The 20,987-nt window shown below is 45.3% G+C and overlaps 1 protein-coding gene across 1 annotated transcript in view; it reads left to right on the forward strand.

Annotated features, from left to right (window-relative positions):
- The window catches only part of MDN1 (midasin AAA ATPase 1), a 2,221,312-nt gene that overhangs the window by 307,702 nt on the left and 1,892,623 nt on the right, over window positions 1-20,987 (forward strand). Inside the window, exons 20-21 of the mRNA XM_078648266.1 lie at window positions 893-1,006; window positions 20,049-20,196. Coding sequence (XP_078504392.1) covers window positions 893-1,006; window positions 20,049-20,196 — 262 coding nt within the window. The remainder of the gene's footprint in view (window positions 1-892; window positions 1,007-20,048; window positions 20,197-20,987) is intronic.

Raw genomic sequence — 20,987 nt, forward strand, 5'->3', positions numbered from 1 at the left:
CCAAGCGCACTCTAACGATACCCCCAAGGGCGCACTCCACACGCAAATTGGGGGCATCCATGGCTTTCCTAGGGAACATTCCTTTAGAGGACATTTGCAGAGCAGCCACGTGGGTTACACCACATACCTTTACAAAACACTACTGTGTTGATGTGCATTCCAAGCAGCAAGCTGCTGTAGGACAGGCTGTTCTCAAGACACTCTTTCAGGTTTCTGCAGCTGGCATGGGCAACCGCCGCTGATGGAGGGACTGCTATGTATTCTATGCTAAGATATGAATTTAGCAGCCCACATGCCTCGAACTGAATATGCTACTTACCAGTATGCATCTGTTCTTGGCATGTAGGGCTGCTAACATTCATATCGCCCACCCTCCTCCCAGGTGCCTGTTGCAGCTGCAGATATACTATTGTATTCAGTCATTAGCATGGACATCCTTTACACTTTTCACTCCTGCCACAATGGCGAAAAACAATCTGGGGATGGAGCCGATGCCCATGCGCACTGTAGTCCAGGGGAGGAGCCACCTATCTCAGGATACTTCGAAGACTCTTCCAGGACAACAATGTGCGATCATCCGGACCCAACACTAGGCGGCGATCTAATGCTAAGATATGAATGTTAGCAGCCCTACATGCCAAGAACAGATGCATACTGGTAAGTAGCATATTCATAACTGATGTTTTGTGACTGTTATTATGCTGTTAGTATCCCACTCATAATCCTCCCTCTGCTAGATTTTGTAACATTTAATCACTGTTTTTCTTTTGTTATGTAACCATTTTACAGCATTTCTATTTTAGATGCTTCTTAAATAGTACTGTATCCTGTCTAAGACACGTGGATGTTGCATAGTTCCCATTTTGTTTAACCATTGTGAATTCTCTTTTAGATTTACAGAATTATTTGTAGATGAATTGGAGGATGAGAATGATTTACAAATACTTGTCGCAGATTACTTGAAAGGACTGAATGTTGCCAAAAACATTATCCAAGGAATTATCAGGTTGGTATGCATTTGAATGTTGGTTTAAAAATGTTGAATAGTAAAATCCATTCATAAATGCATTATGATATTTGTAATATTTTTGTGTGAATGTAAAGTAAATAAAGGATTGGATAGTCTGTGAATAACACAGACTACTTCTAGGACTATTAAGTCTAGTATTAAGGCCTTTTAACATTGACCTCACCTTTTACAGAACTGAAAATTTCTGAATTGTTCACTAGCCTAGTCTTCTTAGCTTTGAATTGAAGATTTTGATTGTTCCAATTCTTGAGAGTTAAAGCCTGCTTGCATGTTACCAATTGCCACCATAATAGCGAAATTATCTTCACTCCTATTTATTAGTAAACATTTATCTAGAGGTTGTAAGACAAAGTGGGAACATCAATACCAGAAGTTGTTGGCCAATAGTAATGGGACTGCCTCTAGCCTACCCTAACAGCCCCTATGTTAGGAATGTGTGTTCTTATTTGGGGTAGACACCTCATGCTATAAGACTACCACTTACTAGATTTCACACAAATTAAATTAATTAAACCTGTGCTCAATGCCTGAGTTAAATGCAATGTGTGAAGTATTTAAACTGGGAATCCACAGCAAACTAAGTCACAAAACACAAATTCCACAGCACAAATTTAAATAAAAGTGTCAAATTTAACGGCTATAATAAGATGAAAATCACCAAAATCCAATAAGGGGATCAAGAGCGATGAATTTTTACAGAGTTAAGTGAAGATAGCGCCAAAAAGCATGAAGTGTTAATGATAGTATAGGGAAGCGGTTGACCAGGATTTAAGCGTGATTTGAGGCCGATCGCGATGGAGCCCTAGTAGTCTTCAACAATTGTAAAAAAGTTTCAAAGTCCTAGTCAAGAAAGATACCCTTTTTTATTATAAAGGAAAGGTTGCTTTCTCGCGGTCCAAGTCCCAAAAACAGAGAGGTACGCTTTTAAGGGATGCTAGAGCCTGTAAGGGTTTAAATCTGACATTCATACCGATTCCATGGAACTGCTGGGCATGTACTTTTCGTGGTAGGTTACCTTGGCTCTGGAGCAAAAGTTTTTAAAAGTTTTCAAACTTTTTCCTTGTGTCCAGGCGACCACATGAGAACACTTCTAAGCCGCCAATAATCTTAGAAGAGGGGCGTAGAGATTCACAGGGGAACCAGACACAGGCCACCAGCAAAGTCCAGTCCTTTTTTCAGTTTACATTGATCAGCTTTTAATTGTAAGGAAAAAGCTCTTCTTGAGGAATATTGTGTCCCAGTAGTCACACAGGAAGCCAGCCAACTGACTCTTGGATTTCACATTGTTGTCTTGGGTACAAAGGGAAGCGGGTCAAGTGCTGCAGAGCTCCTAATAGGTCAGACATTAGGTCCAAGCCTTTTCTATTCTTCCACAGGTCTAGGATGAGTTTCTAAGGAATCCTGTGTGAGGGTCAAGCTTTGTATAGTTCACAAGCCTGTGGGTGGAGAAGACACCTGGGAATTAGTTGCAGAAGGGCAAACAGGCAATGGTGAAAAAGTGGGTAGAGTTACCCTCATGAACTTTTTCCCAGGCCAGCTACGGTTGGTTGATTGACAAATTCGTATTGGGCCTAATCACTGGTGGAACATGCCATTTGTAATGTCATACATGTTGCACTCTTAATAATTTTGCCCGCTACCTTGTGGGCAGCTAGGGTGCACATAGGCCTGACTTACTTAATACTCAAAATCTGTTTTCCTACCTGTCTAAAGGGTTATTTTAGACTGGTATGGGCAGCAGATTTAAAGCTGCAGTATCCGACTTCTCAGGGTAGGCCTGAAGACATGTTTTTAATGCCATGTTAGTGGATTGCACAATAGGTGCTGCAGTCCACATGTGGCATTTTACTTTCCAAGCCAGGGCCAAGCCTGGCACAGGTAAGTGTATATGATCATTTTCAAGGCAGGTTGAACAATACAAGCAAGCTGAATGAAAATGAATTTGTTACAGGTTTGTAAATGTGTTCAATACAGTGAAAATACTGTTAATTACTTTGGATTACTTTACAGGTAACTTTCTGGATTACTTTTTCTACTCAGTGTGATATACCTAGATATCACACTGAAGCGTTTCCTAGAGAAAAGGTAAGTAAGCAGTTTTTAGTTATTTTCATACACGACCTCCCTGCTGAGGAGGGGTACCTAAGCCCCGTGCCGTCTAGAACCTAAGATACAAAGCAACTGTTCATCTCTCTCATCACTTAAGTGTCATCAGTGATTTCACAAAAAGGACAGGCTAATATGGAAAGTAACCTGCATAAACACTGACTTAACGTGGCCCGTTGAAACTGCAAGAGGAAGATGAGGAGGAACCAATAATTTAATGATCTCTCTCAGCCATTCATGCCATACAGGGGGGCTCACTGCAGAGGGACTAGAAAATTTCCCTCACAGCATCCGTTATGTTGGGATCACTCTAAAGGAAATGGAAGGTTCTCCTTTAACCTCTTCCATGCTAATAGCAAGGTCAGATCGTCATGCAGTTTACTGGAGCTGTGCTTATGACGAGTTGACCTTGTCATGAAAAATGGGAAAACAACAATATCAGCACCCAGCGGGAAAAGCCTTAGCATTCAAGGTGTTAAAGCTACCTAGATAAATTGAGGGCTAATAGGGGAGGATTCATCACCTCTTAGTCACTCCTTATTGTAAGGGGAGCTGCAAAAATCTCCCTCACAGCCGAGGAGCTTATGGGTAAAGTTGAAGGCCTCTCACACCTTTTTTACATAGATGAATTCCCTCTCCCGGAGATTAAACATTTTTCATCCCCATCGCTAGGAGAAGGTTCTCTGAATGATGGCTATAACACTCACAGCTGTGAGAAAAGCACATGGAGATTCTATAAGGGAAAAAATAACCCCTCTCATAGTCACTAATACGACTGAGGGAGGTCACTTACAGAGTAGCTAATACATTTTATTAATATAGATTTTTTCAGTAACATTTTGCAATAATAGAACAAATAGAGAGAAATAAATGATGTAGGTGAGGACCAGTCAAAGCACAAGCATTTGCAATGCAATAAATCTCGCAGTTACACAAGTTAAAGCTATTAGAATTGTAAATGACAATGCATTTTTATGTTTTTAAAACAAAAACAAACATAAAAGGCATTGCATTGTTATTTGCAATGTGAATAGCTCAAACTCGCATAAATTCGAGACCTATTGCATTGTAAATGCTTGTTCTTCTAGATTTCTGTTTCTGTGTGAACCGAACCGCGTTTTTCTTACAATATCATTGTGTATATTGCCTATTATAGCAATTCTACCTTTTATGCTATCCTTGTCCGCAAACTAGGTCTTTCCGTACCGAATGCTGAGCAGTAAAAGTTAATTGTTTTCTGAACTAAGTCATGCAAACGAAAAAATACTCTTAGTAAGATTATCAACGCTCCACCTTTTGACGGCGTGCTTGTGCTTATAAACGATACAACTCTTCCTCTATGGGCCGCAGGCCACGTATGTCAGACTCGCAAATGCCTTGCGTCTCTTGACTAACTTGGCGGTCATCTTGAAATGTATTATTTACAGTAGCTTGGATCAGGGAGTAATGTTTTTCTAATAGCATGTTTTACTGAAAAACAAAGTAGAATTATACGATCTCTAACATTTTGTTTCTATGCCATTGCTATTTTTTTTAACGTTTGCCTGTTATTTGGAATAGTTACAATTCACGTTAATATAATTGCCCTAAATTAAATTCCTAAATATCATGATTATGTGAAAAAGAAAAAGAAACCTTTAGGAAAAGAGATAATTGTGACTTCGTCCAGCTTCCTATTACTGTTTCCTACTTTCCAACATGGTTGGTGTATAAGCATCGTGCGACTACCGTAGTGAAACTGCCCAGTCTATTCAGCAGCACTAGTTCCAGTCGTTAGCAGGCATGGGGTTTGAGGGGATGTACCTTAGGTCTAGAAGTGCTCCAGCTGAACTGGAGCCGGGTAAGGGGTAGTATCACATCACCCAACGCCTCAGCATGGCTCAATTGCCCAGTCAGACACAGCGCCAATGCGGTCTCCACAGCCAGGGCCAGTGGTGCAGCCAGCGGGTGATCAGGCATCAGAGCTCGGGTAGTAGAGCGCCAAGGAGCCTGATAAGTGGCAATGGGCGCCGGGCAGGACTAAAGATGCTGTGGGGCACCCTGCTCCCCCGCAAGGACCCCGAACTAGGCAACAATGAGTCTTCAGAAGACGCTGACGGCCCTGATGAGGAGGAAGAAGAGCCGCAGTTCCTGGATGCAGAGGAGATGAGCGGAGGGGGAGTCACCCTGAAGTCAGCTTACTGTCGGAGACGCACAGGTGCGTAAGGAATGAGGCTGGGCAGCACTTTTGAGAGACTGGTTAAGAACAACAACAACGCTGGTACAGCTTTGACATACCAAGCATGAATATCAGGATCCCCAGCGCCTCCCCCCAATATATTGACGAGAAGCCACCTACTGGCACAGGACTAGGTCCAGTGTGTTTGCTTTAGCCATGGAACATGTATACTTTACATCAAATCTTAGATTTACCTCTTCACCAAAATGTGCTGGAAATGAACACTGTGTTTTAAAGCTGGAAAATGGCTACCACACAGTGGTGTTTCCTTGGGCAGGGCCATTCCTAGACCTTGCTATTAAAATAGAATTGCTGCCCAATTGTTACTAGTAGGAAATGTGAAACTAAGAGATACTGCTTTTACCCCACCATCCTAAACTGTCTGCTCTTGGGCAATCACTTTTTGAACGTATTCCTTTTCTCTCGTTTCGGCAAGATTGGAAGTATTCCGAATCAATGTAAACGCTTTTTTTTATATGATAAAGAAATGTACTGGATATTACCAGTAGGACAGAAGTGCTCATTCCCATGTTATATTCTGGGCTACTGGAATTATGATTGTGCAGCCGTGGCAATTTTCACATAATTATAGATTTGATGCATTTGACACATAATCCACCATCTACCACATAATCTGCAGAATTAAACAACAAAACAATTGTTTCCAGCTGTGACGGCTCAAAAGTGACAAAAAATGCAATGACTTGTTGCAGTGCAGTGAAAAGCCCTTTGCAAAGCTGGACTGGTAACCTTTCTGTTGCTTATTGCTATATTTGGGTGTTAAACTGGTTTTAATGAGGTCCAGCCAATGCACAGACAGTGTTGCCAATTTAAAAAAAAAAACAAGTTTGAGCTATTGACATTGCAAATAACAATGCCTTTTATTTTTGTTTTCGTTTTAAAAACATAAATAAAAGGCATTGGCATTTACAATGCCAATAGCTTAACACCTTCGCCGCGCGGCAAATTCAGCTGCGGTGCGAGGGGGGCGGGGCGTGGTGCTCGGGTACCCAGGACGGCTCCCGGCCGTCATGAGTCATAGTAGGCGTGTGCTCATGACGGGCACGGGAGTGACTAACTTTGGTCACAGCACTGCCCGCTTCTCAGAGACTGACCGTCTGAGAAATTTCCTGATTTGATATCGATATTTGCATCTGTGCCATTTTTCTTGGAGGAGAGGCCTATTTCGGCGTTGTACTGGTTTGTACCAATGTCATCATGTATGCAGTGTCTTGAGTCTACCATTTTAGCATCTGATACCGGGTCTGTGCGGATTACTTGACCAGGCGGGCCCCACAGGCATGCTGGCCCCACCCTTCACATTGCCGCATATATTCTCCTCCCAGAGGAGGCCCCATATACAGTGCATTAATTAAATATTGATGTGATGTGCGACACTCTCCTGCAAAGGAATTATGCTCCAGTGTGTGTTGTTGTGCCACTGTGATTGTTGTGGAAGCTTTAAAGATTGCGAAGTTACATCACCTATTAATGCACAATCCTGTCTCGGGCAGGCATATTTCTCCAATTCAGTTTGTATGAGGGATACATAAAATTGTGTATGTTCAAAGGTAGCCTACAGTGGTTAGCGGTGGGCACTTGGAGGCGAGCACTTACTTCTGGGGACCAAGATTCTTTTTTTTTTTTTACCTCCCATTGAAGGTGAACCAGAAAAATTACCTTTTCCTGTTCCTTCATGGGCTTGCGTTCTAGACTCAGCCCTTTAACAACCGCAGGCCTTCACATGGTTTACTGTGTCCACCAGATCTCTGGACTGCTCTCTTCCACCCTCGGCACAGTATCACAGCTTATTTGTACAGTGCGTGCCTCTAGTACTGCTAAAAATCCATCTGACACGAGTGCACACAATTCAGGACACTCCTAGGCCAGACTGATATCTTCAGCAGTATGGGCTGCACTCACACTCGTGCCAGCAACTAGAAAATTACTCGCTTGTTGTGAGCTGCATTCTGATTGGCTGAGCAGCCAGGGATCCGATCCCCAACTTACATGATGCTGGCGACAGTGCTAGAATCTATCTCATGGCCCTTCTGAGCTGTAGAGTGCGGGGGCGCTGTAGAGTGCGGGGGCGCTGTAGCTGTAGAGTGCGTTGTACTTAATCACAAAGCCTTACTAACGCACTCATTATATTGAAAACACCCACTTTTTAAAGCACTCATTATATTGAAAACACCCACTTTTTAACGCACTCATTATATTGAAAACATGCACATTACATTTACACCACCTAAAAAAAATATTTTCTGCAGAAGCTCTTTGCACGCAGTTGGCAAGCTGAAAAGCACTTGTAACCTGGATATGTTATGTTATTTCATTAATGAAAAAGCCAGCTGCCCCTGAACAAGTAAGAACAAAAACGAAACTTTAAAACTGCAACAAAGTAACAAACTGTAGAAGCACGCGTGTAGGACTGAAACTGACATGCTGTTAACAGTTGACGCGGGCGACCTAATCCAAGTCGAAAATCTGCGCGTGCACATCTCTTGTCTCCTGTCTGTTCCCCTTGCGTCCTTGAAAGCTGAAACGATCACAATAGACTTGCTTTGCGACATCAGGGCTTCGCCCTGCAATCGCAGGCGCAAGACCTAAAAAAAAAAAATATAACAATTTTGGAATTAATCATTAAATTGTGTTGTCTCTGTTGGTCAGTGATTGAAGAGCCTGAAGATAGCTCACAGCACTTAATGCTTTTTTTAAACTATGATCTCCGCAATATGATTTTGAAGCAACTTATTTTCCAATTCATTAGTTTTTCCCCCTTTTCTCACAGCAAAATATTTGGGTACATTGAAGCCATTTTGCTTCAGAGTAATATATCGGGCCAAAATGTGAGGAGCTTGATTATGGGTGAATTGTATTCACCAGCCCTAAGGAACATTGGTAAGTCATGTCTGCAATAAAGTCAAAGGCCATGTGCAGTCTTGCCTCAGACCAGAAGTAGCACTGTGACTCAGTATCCCTCGGACTGCACACACAAACCCATTGCTCAGACACACAAGTCCACTAAACAAACAAACACTGCATAGATGCACGAGCCCGTCAGACATACACATTAGTGCAGATACACATGAAACCCTGCACACACGACACTGCAGATGCAAACTTCTTGAGACACACACACACACACACACTCCTTAAGACACAGTATTCCTTTCTACAGATACAGTTTCCGTGGCAGACACACACACACACACACACACACACACACACACACACACACACACACTCTCCCTGCATAGACAGACACACACTGGCAGTGACACCCACACAGACTGGCTCTGATACACACACCCCGGATCAGAGCACACATTATTGAAAAGAAACACAAACCCCCTTGCACAAACACACAGAGTATGCAGAGAAAGTCCCTGCAGACACATACTCCGGCACAGAGAGACAGATCTTGAGGTATACACACGCACACACCTTCCCTCTTTGGTACACACAACCCAATGCAGAGACGTGTGCAGCCCGCACACATACACTCAGCCCTGCAATGACAAACACAGGCACCTTCCAAACGCGCACAATTCCACCCTGCACAATCTGCTGATAGCACATACCTTACAGATATGCGAAGCCTGTAAACAAACACACACACCCTTCAGACACACAGGCACACTGCAACAAATACATTCAGCTGGTATCCCGTCCAGCAAAACACCTCCCAAATGGTTTATCCTGTTGCCTGGTCGGTGCATGATATCAAGCAGTTGCACTAAGTGTCTTTGAGAAGGCGTCGACATATGGGAACAAAAACAGACCGGTTTGACACGCTCTCTGTTCAGGGATGAAGCAATGTAGCCTATATTGGAGCTTTTGGCCCGCTTTTTAGCTGGTTTACGGCCGATGCCCTGGTGGTTTAGGACTGTTTTACTGCAAGTAGTGGCGTTCACTCATTTTGGTACTTGCAAAGAAAATAAATAGCTTTCCAAAAATGGTTTGTGAGTGACACTGTGCTGCAGTGACTCTCTTCATATACCCTTGCACACAAAACTAGGACCCTCACACAATCCTAGGCCCCTAAGTACATAAATGTAAATAAATAAATTGATCTGGGACACTCCATATTTCCCAGCCTCTTATAGTCTGAATATTGGGCATCAGAAGCCTGGAAGGAGCAAATATGTGAGGGCGTAGGTTTGAGGGGAAAGAATGAGCGCAAGAGCATAATGTGACACGAGCCATGATAATAGAAAGCCTGATGGGGAGGGAAAGAGAGAAACCCCTCCAGCAGGCCTGGGGCAGATATTGGAGCCCGAGTGGGAGAAAACACCGACAGAAGGACGAACGAGGCCAGGTATCAGAGGCCCTGGAGAAACTAATAGCCCGGGCAGGGGCACAGACGTTGGAACCAGGAGGAGCAAGCTGCCACAAGAGAGGCCTGCAGGAGACCTGGTCATAAACATTCCACGGGAGAGCAAAGAGATTAGGTGTGGCGCGAACCCCTCCCAGCCCCCCAACCTCTTACCAGCTGCTTCTGAAGATGTATTCTACGAAATTTCATTGTCTTTTCCCTCCTTCACTGCCTCACAAAGTGTGTGGCGCCTTGCGGCCAATAGCAACACATTGTCTGGCCCTAAACACACCCTCGCAGCAAGGATGCAGTTTCCTGCATAATGGGTTTACATATTTCTTTGGCCAATACCAGGCTAAAATATTGGGCTTCTAGTCTATTACAGGTCGTGATACTTTTCCCATGGTGATTGCATTTCATTATGCCTTTGTGACTGGCTGTGAGCACCCAAGCTTTATCCTGCTTATGGTTAGTAGATTCAAAATGCTTTATTCGGTATATATAAGTATATGACCATATAGCAACAGAACATCAAAACATAAAATAGTACATATACGAAATATATTCAGCCCATGAATATGAATATCATCAACAATTCCTAAATCTTCGAATACAAGTACATGATAAAGTGCAATTTTATCTTTATAAAGCATGTGCAAAATTTGCAATAAAGTGGCACATGCTAACAATTAATAGAAATATGTGCAAAATTAGCATTCGGAAAGTGCGATAGTCATCTTTTAGTTTATATACAAAAACTAGCAATGATAAAATACATAGGAATTGGAACACAGGTTAAAAAGATTAAGATGCAAAATCACTGTTGCAATAATACGCCCAGAATGAAATAGACTTAAAACACAGATCTATGATTCATAATATCACTAGTGCAAGTACATAATAAAGTGCAATTTTTATCTTTATAAAGCATGTGCAAAATTTGCAATAAAGTGGCACATGCTAACGATTAATAGAAATATATGCAAAATTGGCATTCGGAGAGTGCAATAGCCATCTTTTAGTTTATGTGCAAAAACTAGCAATGATAAAATGCATAGGGATTGAAACACAGGTTTAAAAGGGTTAAAATACAAAGTCACTATTAGTGGTGCGCCCAGAGTAAGTAAACTTAAAACACAAAGCTAGAGTTCATAGTATCGCTAGTGCACTAGACACATAGTGTAGCAGGGAGGGTTATTGTCTTTCCCGGTTATGATAATATAAGACATTTAGTTCAGTTTATTCATAAAATCATCGTTTTCCGTACATATATACATTTTAGAATATATGTTGCTATACAGAAACATATATCTGGGCTCTGCAGATTGAACAATACCTGCATAGCTGTCTTAGTGCATCGTAATTTGTTAGATAAAAAGATGGGTTTTAAATAATATTTCCTCATGGAAGTAAAAAATTTACAAAACAACATAAAATGACAGCTATTATACCCCGTCACAAGGGCAGGGAGAGGTGCTGTACTGGTTAATCAGGGGTAATGCCAGTAAATGATGTACAATGCCCAGGCGAAAGCGAGTTAATACAAAACGGTGTGAGCTTTTTGTAACTGATGTTAAGTATGATTGAAAGCCTTCGCTAATGCTATACTCCTGGTAAAAAATAAAAGTTTTTTGTTTCACGCATTCAATAGATCTAATATTTTCCATATGTTTTAAAAAGGATTCTGCAAGCTCTTTTTTAGATACACAGGCCACCGACTCGGGTTCATGGAAGGCATCGATTTCATAAAGTGTTTTATACCAGTATTTAATATGGCCAAGTCATGGTATACGTGAGCAGTGATCCAGCCTTAAACAGTCGGTTATCACGTCCTGGGTAAATTTAGTTTCGGTCTTTGACCAAATTGATCGCCATAGGGCCAATGGGTGCAAAGCTATTAGATCCTTGACATGTCTTAAGCCCACTTCCCTATGGATTATCAAAGTCGAAGCCGAGGCCCGGTCACATAGCAAGCGTTTCAGAAATGAGTTCTCCTCATTCTGGATTAGCTTGCCACTTTGAGTATTGTAGCCCCAGACTCCAGCCCCATATAAGGCTGATGACAAACACCTTGAATTGTAGATCGACACCATCTCTTTTATTCTCCGACCCCCTAATTTAGCAGCAAATCTAAAAACACTGCTGGTATTCCTAACCATTTGAAAACGTACGCTTTCTTGTTCACTGGCCCACCTTCCATCCCCGGAAAATGTAATGCCGAGGTTACAGAACTTTTTGACAGTTTCTAACTGATCCCCATCTAAATAAAAAGTCCTGTTTTTCCTAGTCTTCTTCCCGCATGACATTATGAATGTTTTACCTTTATTTATTATCAATTTCCTGCTATTTATGAAGGTCTGAACAAGAGGACCGCGCCATCCGCGTACAGCAATATTGGGATGGGGTTGCCATTAATAGTAGGGGCATCGGCTGGAATTAATCTGAGGGTTTGGTCAATTTGGTTTATAAATAGAGAAAATAAAAGGGGTGCCAAAACACATCCTTGCCGAATGCCTCTATTAATCTTAAAAAGTGGGGTACATTCACCAGCTGGGCCAAATCTGACTTTACCAGACAAATTTTCGTAGAGTCTTGCCAAAAAGTGGATGATCTCGGCTGGTGCCCCCATATCTAATAAAACTGGCCATAACAAAGAATGTTCAACTAAATCAAAAGCAGAACTCAAATCTGCAAAACACAAAAAAGGTTGCCTTCTTTAGCTTTTGTATATTTGCTAACAATAAGCTCGAGGTTTACGCACTGCTCCATCGTTCCCAACCCCCTTCTGAATCCGTACTGCACTGGGGATAAGAGAGTTTTCTTCAACCCAAGTTTCTAATCTCTCTAAGAGAACTCTACCGAGAACCTTAATTGATGAGTCCACAAGGGAGATGGGACGGTAATTGCATGCCTCTGACCTCGAGCCTTTCTTAAATAGGGTAACAATGATCGACTGACCCCATGTCTGTGGTAACCCGTTTTCAACAGCAGCATTGAACAGACGTGTCAGTATGGGTGCCCATAGGTCCATTTCATGCTTATAGAGGTCCACTGGTACCCCATCGGGGCCCGGGGCTTTACCGCCCTTGCTTTTTCTGAGTCCCTCGTGTACCTCTTTCAAGCTGATGTTTAACTGCATTTTCTGCCAATTCGATTTATTTTCTTTGATTGTATCTAAAATTAACCCATCTGAATTAAAAATCCTAGAAAAATGAGCTATCCAGGCGCTACAACTTACATAAGAGGTTATTTCGGGAATATTTTCATTTTTTTAAAAAGGGCAATTGATTGTTTCCCAAAATAACTTGTGATTTTTAGTAGATGCCGCCATATCCAGATTAGACCATGCCTCGTAGCTCCTTTTTCCGCCTAGCTAACGAGGTCTTATAGTTTTGGCGCTCTTCCCTGATTTTTACTATATCTCTGGGCTTGACATCTAGGGCGGTTTTAGGTTTTGACTAGCGATGCATGCGTACGAAGTACGCATGCGCTAGCAAAATCTAATGATATCCTCTAATCCTCTATGTGGGGTCGGGTATCTGCCCCCTCCTCCCATTGGCTAGCTCCATAAATGGAGGCTAGCCATTGGGAGCCGGATCTGTCCGTCAAAGGCCGGACCAGATTCGGGGGCGTTCCCGACATTTTTTCCCTCTCCGCCTCTGCGATGTCGTCATCGCGGCGGTGGGCGGAGTTTCGCTTTTTTTTAAAATTTGGTTGTTTTTCCCATTACGCGGCTGACCGCCGCTGGAGGAAGTCGAGGTGAGTGCTGCGGTTCCCTCCCCCCTCCCGTGTGTCCGTTCCGCCCCCCCCCTCCCCGTGTGAAAGTGATTTGTTTATATGCTCGCAATAAGAGCTACCGTGAAACGTGTAAGGGTTTCCACGAAGACGACTTCGACGATAAATAAAACATTTGTATTTTGGTGACCATTCGCCCTGCTTTGTTCCCCTGCCCGCCCTCCCCCATCTCGCAAGCATGAGCCGGGTTAAGAAATCCCTTCGGTTCCCAGACTGACACAAATCAGCAGCTGTCACCGAATATCTGATAGCTCTTTTTAATTATATCCAAATGGAGATTACATTTTTAAAGTAGCTTTCGAAATGCGTTGTAATGAATTGGATGTTGTTTTTTCGGTGATCATTTAGAAATGTTACAAACAGCTTCCTGTATGACACAAATACGATATCACACTTTTAAGATACTTTTCATACTGTATCATTTTATTGACAAATAACATTTGTAGAACCCGGTTACGACCGCACAATGTGAGTTTCACCCTGGCCCCTCCCCCTGGGGTTGCATCACCCTCTGGTAGTAGAGCCGCCCTCTCTGCTGTAACCCGCCGGCCTCTTGCATCAGCTCAAGCCTCTACTTCCGGTTGGGCTTCCTGCGGGGGCCCGCCCTGGTGTCCGCCCCACCACTATTGTTAGCAACACTCCGGCGCCCAAATACAACACTCCAAGCAATCAGCGCCGAGAGGCGGCTGCCGGTGGCTCTAGGTGCTATACAAGCACCAAACATACCTTATTAGTACCTATCTCCACGGCGCCAGCGCCGAGAGGTGGCTGTGGGTGGCTCTAGGCGCTATACAAGCACCAAACATACCTTATCAGTTCCATATCTCCACGGAGCCAGGTCCTAGAGGCGCATGTCGGGGGCACTGGGCGCTATACAAGCACCAAACATTACCATCACACTACCATATCTCCACGGAGCCAGTTGCCAGCGCCGAGAGGCGGCTGTGGGTGGCACGGGGCGCTATACAAGCAGCAATCATACTTTATCAGTTCCATATCTTCACGGCGCCAGCGCCTAGAGGCGCATGTCGGGAGCACTGGGCGCTATATAGGTACCAAGCACACTGATTTAGTGCCAAGAGGCGACTGGCGTTGACGCTGGGCGCTATATGGGGGCCAGATGCACCAACTTGTACCAGATCTGTGTCTGGCGCCAGCTGCGCCGCAACACCAGTGTCCAACCCAGCGCCAAGAGACGGCTGCCGGTGGCTCTAGGCGCTATAACATTCTGTTATACAGCACGTGCTCCTGTGCTTCGAGAGCTACCGAGGGCCGTGCACATTCGTTCTTTGGCCGCTCGCCGGCGGGGCTGTAGCGCCACGTGAAAGGAGGCGCTCCCGTGCAAGAGACGATGCAGGGCTTGCGCAGCACCAAGCGCAGCAACACCTCGGATGCACGTGGGCGTGCGTGAATGCACCCCTCAGTGCGCACAGCACTAAACACAGTATTTACACAGCACTTTCATCACAACAAAGCGAACAGCACTGGTAATGGGAGCGAAGGCGCTGTGTGCGGACCCGGCGCCAGATGTTATTCTGCACAATGGCCAACCTGTGTGACGGTTCATGTAGCGCCAAGAAGCCTTTAGTGGCCGTAGGGCCCCTACCCCGCTGCAGCAGCGTACCCTTGACTCAACCAACCCTTTTCACTGTTCCTTTTAGGGCCATAGGTTGTTAGTGACGTCCGTTTTACCCCCACAGTGACTCCCTGCGCCCGCCCGTGTGTTGGTCGGTTTCAGTTAGCGCCGAGAAGCCGCCGTGTCAGTGCAGCGCTAAACAAACCCGCAGGGCAGCAGATCTTGGAGGGTAGTTTAGTCTTGGGTGGGTGCGCCTATCATCTCTGCTCCGAGGCACGTGCATTAACCCATGGGTGTCAGTTCTGCCCAAGTTCCCAGCCCCGAGGGCAGTGAGGGGCAGGAACGCCCCACTGCCCTGCGGTCTCTCTCATGCTCACAGCTCACCGTCTGCTTCCTGTTCATTAATCTTTATCTCATCAGATGTCTTTTCCGCCTCGAGACTAGATTTCATTATGGGCTCGAGGGAGGGTTTGGGAAACTGCAAATTGGTTTGTGCGCGAGCTGTGGAAAGATGCGGGCGTCGGTGCCGGGCTCAGCCTTTCACCATTAATGAGTCGATGAAAGGAGTTCCAGTTGCGCCTCGTTTCTGGTCTTGGGTTTTTCGGTCTCTAAGCGCTTTGTGATCAGCGTTGTTCCCCAGTACTCTCCGCGTGTGGGTGGCGTTCTTCTATGGCCTGTCGGTTCACGTCGATAGGTGGTACATATAGAGGGTGGGCACACATTACACATTCACACGGGGTAACCTGGCCATGCTGCGGGGGACCGGGAGGGTGGCACCGGTTGAGGACCCTGGGCGTGCGGACTGGCAGGAAGGAATGCCGAGGGTGGTATAGTCTGCAGGAGGGTACCTTAGCATGCTGAGGGTGGCATAGCCTGGCTATGGGCAGTCTGAAGGAGGGTCCCTTGGCATGCTGAGGGTGGCATAGCCTGGCTATGGGCAGTCTGAAGGAGGGTCCCTTGGCATGCTGAGGGTGGCATAGCCTGGCTATGGGCAGTCTGAAGGAGGGTCCCTTGGCATGCTGAGGGTGGCATAGCCTGGCAGAGGTGCAGTCTGCAGGAGGGTACCTTGGCATGCTGAGGGTGGCAGAGCCTGGCAGAGGTGCAGTCTGGAGGAGGGTACCTTGGCATGCTGAGGGTGGCAGAGCCTGGCAGAGGTGCAGTCTGGAGGAGGGTACCTTGGCATGCTGAGGGTGGCATAGCCTGGCAGAGGTGCAGTCTGCAGGAGGGTACCTTGGCATGCTGAGGGTGGCAGAGGTGCAGCCTGCAGGAGGGTACCTTGGCATGCTGAGGGTGGCATAGCCTGGCAGAGGTGCAGTCTGCAGGAGGGTACCTTGGCATGCTGAGGGTGGCATAGCCTGGCAGAGGTGCAGTCTGCAGGAGGGTACCTTGGCATGCTGAAGTGGCATAGCCTGGCAGAGGTGCAGTCTGCAGGGGGGTACCCTGGCATGCTGAGGGTGGCATAGCCTGGCTGAGGGGCATCTGAAGGAGGGCACCCTGGCATGCTGAGAGTGGCGCAGCATGCCTGAGGGGCAGACTGCAGGAGGGTACCTTGGCATGCTGAGGGTGGCATAGCCTGGCAGAGGTGCAGTCTGCAGGAGTGTACCCTGGCATGCTGAGGGTGGCAGAGCCTGGCAGAGGTGCAGTCTGGAGGAGGGTACCTTGGCATGCTGAGGGTGGGTAGCCTGGCTATGGGGCAGTCTGCAGGAGGGTACCCTGGCATGCTGAAGGTGGCGTAGGTTGGCTATGGGGCAGTCTGCAGGAGGGTACCGTGGCATGCTGAGGGTGGCATAGGGTGGCATAGGGCAGTCTGCAGGAGGGTACCCTGGCATGCTGAGGGTGGCATAGGGTGGCTATGGGGCAGTCTGCAGGAGGGTACCATGGCATGCTGAGGGTGGCATTGGCAGAGGCGCAGTCTCCATTAGTGCACCCTAGTTAAATGGGCTACCGAGCGCAGCAGCACCACCACCACCAGAGGCTTGGGGCTCGGAGCCGCACCATGGTGGACCTGGGCGGCTGCCCCAGGAGACACCTCTGCGAGCCCCAGCCGCCCAACTTTAACAAAGGCAAAACCATTGCATTGTAAATGCTTGTTTAGTTTAGTTAATGCCAAGGCACAGTTTTTGTCAAACCAGACCTCCTTGGTTTTTCTTGGCCTCCGGCTCCTAGCGGTCAATAGGCTCTCAATTACCACATTTATTTTTACGAAGTTAGCAAGGAGACTAGCAGGAATCACCTCAATGTCTAAACAGTAGCTTATTTCTGCAGCACATTTATAGTGAACATCCATCATAAATTGGTCGGGATTAGTATTGGCCCATTTTATTCTCATGCCATTCGGTCTTTCGGCTGAGATCCCTTGAATATGTCTCCCATCGGAATAGGTTTTGCGCCCCCAACCGTGTAGTGTGAGTGAGATGCTGTTGTGGTCACTCAGTTTGCTCAACCACCCATAAATTAGAGTAGGCCGAGCCACAGGACACGAGGACATAATCAATATTACAATGGGCATCCCTTCCTTTAAATGATGGACATTCTGTTATTGCTATTTTTTGTGCAATCCAGCAACTCCAAGTCCACTTTCGCAACTAGATTGTTTAATGTATTTCCAAAAACGGTATGAGGAAAATGATTATATGGAGTGCCGTTTCTACTATCCTGCTCGCCTAGATGACCGCAAATCCCCTTTTGTGCATGTTTACAGGCTTGTATGTTAAAATCACCTGCCCAGACGATAACTGGTGGGTCTCTGGATTGCGATAAAGTTCTTTCTATTTCCCTCCCTATGTCTTGTATTATCGGTTCCTGGTTAACTCCCGGAATGTTGTTATAAAAATTTGTTATAACCAGGTCCCTACCTTTTCCATGTTCTAGACGCAATATCTGTGCGTACGGGACAACCTCAGAGCACCTCTCAAATTTGAACTCCGTGAGCTTGGTTGATACCAAGGTTAAAAACCCACCCTTTGCCCTACCCGCTACGGGTGTTACTGCAGCTACATGATATGATGTATACCCCTCCACATGAATTTGTTCTCTAATCCATGTCTCCTGGAGACAAATTATATCGTACCCTCGATTAATGAAGCTCTTCCAGAATGGGGTAGTAAGTTTTCCAGTAATTCCCGCAATATTCCATGTGGTGATGTTAAGACCTTCATCGTTAGTATTATATGGAATAATGTGGGGTTGGACTATTTACTAGGCTATCTATTAAACTGACATCTGTAGCTGGAGTTATGTCACATTGGACTGTCATTACAGATGTATGCATGCCACCTCCCACTACTCCTTCATCAATATCCACCTCCTCTTTATTTGATCCGACCACCTCAAGGTCAATTTCAGACCTAAACAGAGTCTCATTAGAGGGGGCTATGTGTCCCTGAAGGACCTTTCCCATCAGTTGCAGGGGTGTGCAGGTTGGGACCAATGGGTCCCTTCCCTAGGGTGTCGACACCCCCTAGTATGCCACCCTTCAGTGGAAGGGGGGCATAGGCCTCTTCCTGATTGGGGGGGAGGGCATCAAAAAGATGGCACGGTCTGAAAGGTGGCCCTCACTTTGCCTCCTCCACCAAAGGGGTGGGGTTGGCAAAGGTGGGTACTCCTCCCTTGCAGGCTAGGCTTTCCCGTCTGTTCTCACACCCAAACTAGGGGTCAGATGCGATGGAAAGTCAGTTGCTGACATCAGCAAAAGGCTAGAGGCAGCTAACAAAGGTGGCAGACCTTTGAAGCTCCCTCTTCGAGGACCCTGCAGGTCCTGGGGGAGGAGGCATGACACCTTTGCCCAGGATGTGCTTCTTTTCCAGACCGAGGGAACAGAGGCTCTCTACCCAGGTGTCCAAAAACCTGTCTGATGGTGGCATATGGCTGGGAGCCAGTCAGGAACCACACCAGGGTTGGTTGTTTTTCAGGCGGCATCTCTAAGATGCCCTGTAAGTGCATTTTTCATTGAATCCCACACTGGCATCAGTTGGGTTTAATGTGCTGGGAAGTTTGATACCAAACTTCCCAGACTTAAATAAAGCCATCATGGAGCTGTGGAGTTTGTGTTGACAAACTTCCAGCTCATGCATTCAAAATGGCTTCACTGCACTTCGCGTCTGTGAATGGCACAGACACTGTAGGGACATATTGCTCTTGCAGCTAGGTTCTCACCTGGGTATGGTGCACCCAGCCTTTAGGGTTGTTAGGCCTGCTAGAGGGGTGACTTACCCATGACACAGGCAGTGTTGAAGGGCATGACCCACATGGAAGTGTGCCACATCTATTCTTTAGTTTGGTCTGCACCAAAACATCAAGTCTGCATTGGCAGGGTGGGGTTGTTAAGGTGAAGGGTTTCTGAGAGTGGCATAAAACATGCTGCAAACCTCAGAGGACCTATCTGGTCACAAGGCCCTTGGTGCCATGCGTACCTTTTTCAAGGGTCTTATAGGTGGGCCAGATGCATGACAATTGTAGGTACAAAGGTGCAGTTTTAGGAAAGAACACAGGTGCTGGGGCCTGGCCAGCAGGTTCCCAGCACACTCAGTCAAGTTGGTATCATGTATCTGACAAAAAGTTAGGGGGCACCCGTGCCCAAAGGGGCTCTTTCCTACACACTCTATGCAAAAAGCAATCTTAACAATGAAGCCAATCTCCATGCACAGTGCCAACTTAGGAAGGAGTCTGTATACATCATGACGCAAAAGACGTCTAAGAAAAACAAGTTGCAAATGTCTGAGAACACTAGATGGCAGGACTATGCAAATGATGTGAATTTACAGCACTATATTCTTCAAACAGATGCTTACAGGGTAAGTAACATGTTTATTTTCTTTTTCTTTAGTTCCACTCCTTTTATAGTGCACATTAGAAATTGAAATTTTGCGATTGAAAGATTGTAGTGAGACAAATGAAAAAAACCAACATATTTCAGTGCATGTTTAATTTGGATTTACGTGTGCATTTCCTATTCTTCACCTTACCTTTTGCACATTAAGTTTCTGATGCACCCTTTATTTTCTAGCTTCTATTTATCTGTGCGGAAAGTATCCAATTCTAAGCTTGTGGATGGGACAGGTCACAGACCTCATTACAGTCTTCGCACACTTTGCCGGGCGCTGAGATACGCAGCTACAAATCCATGCAACAGCATACAGCGCTCTCTTTACGAGGTATGGATTAATTTTGCATGATTGTTAGCAAAACATTAGGTATTTGATTGGAAATAAAGGTTGACCAAGTCTCTCTGAAGTGTTTAAACAATGGTGTGTGCCTGTGAAGCAGCAGAGGGCATGATATTAACCAAAAGTGAAGGGTGAAGAGACCTGGAAAAATGGAAGATTAATTTTTATTTGCAGTGGGCAAACTGTTTAAACAAGCTGTTTATCTGTATTAAGCAAACTTTCTTGGGCGTAGACTAGCTCCTGGGAGTTGTGACATTTTTGTTGCCTATTTTAAGATGTAAGAAATGTGGTTGGGTGAAAAAATAGCAGAACCATTATTACCTTCTCTTGGCCAGTTCTTCAGTCTCGGCTGAACTTAGGGGCAGTTACATAGTACTTGGTACATTTTTTTCCACATTTATTTGAAGCACATGAACCAGATATGACTGCAAGCTTACTCAATTGTGAAGTACACCCTTTGACGTTCAGAGTGTTGCAGAGTCACACTCACTGCAACTCGGATGTTTAAACTTTGTTTTTTTATGAAGAAAAGGTTTTTTTTGTGAAGTTTTGTTTTGTGACCTTAATACATTTTATGGCACTGGTAATACTTTGATAAGTGAGTCACTGTTATAACTCTGTGGTAGTTATGTTGGTGGTATGTATTATCTGTGTGAACTGGGGCTACAATGATCATGGAAACCTGAACACAAGGCCATCATCTGTTTATGTAGATGTTAGACTTGGCATGTTTCCCCTGTCTCTTTGCTTTCTAGCCTCCTGTTTTTAATGGCCCCTTG

The sequence above is a fragment of the Lissotriton helveticus genome, chromosome 6 (genome assembly GCF_964261635.1).
Source record: "Lissotriton helveticus chromosome 6, aLisHel1.1, whole genome shotgun sequence".
In the NCBI taxonomy this organism is placed as follows: Eukaryota; Metazoa; Chordata; class Amphibia; order Caudata; family Salamandridae; genus Lissotriton; species Lissotriton helveticus.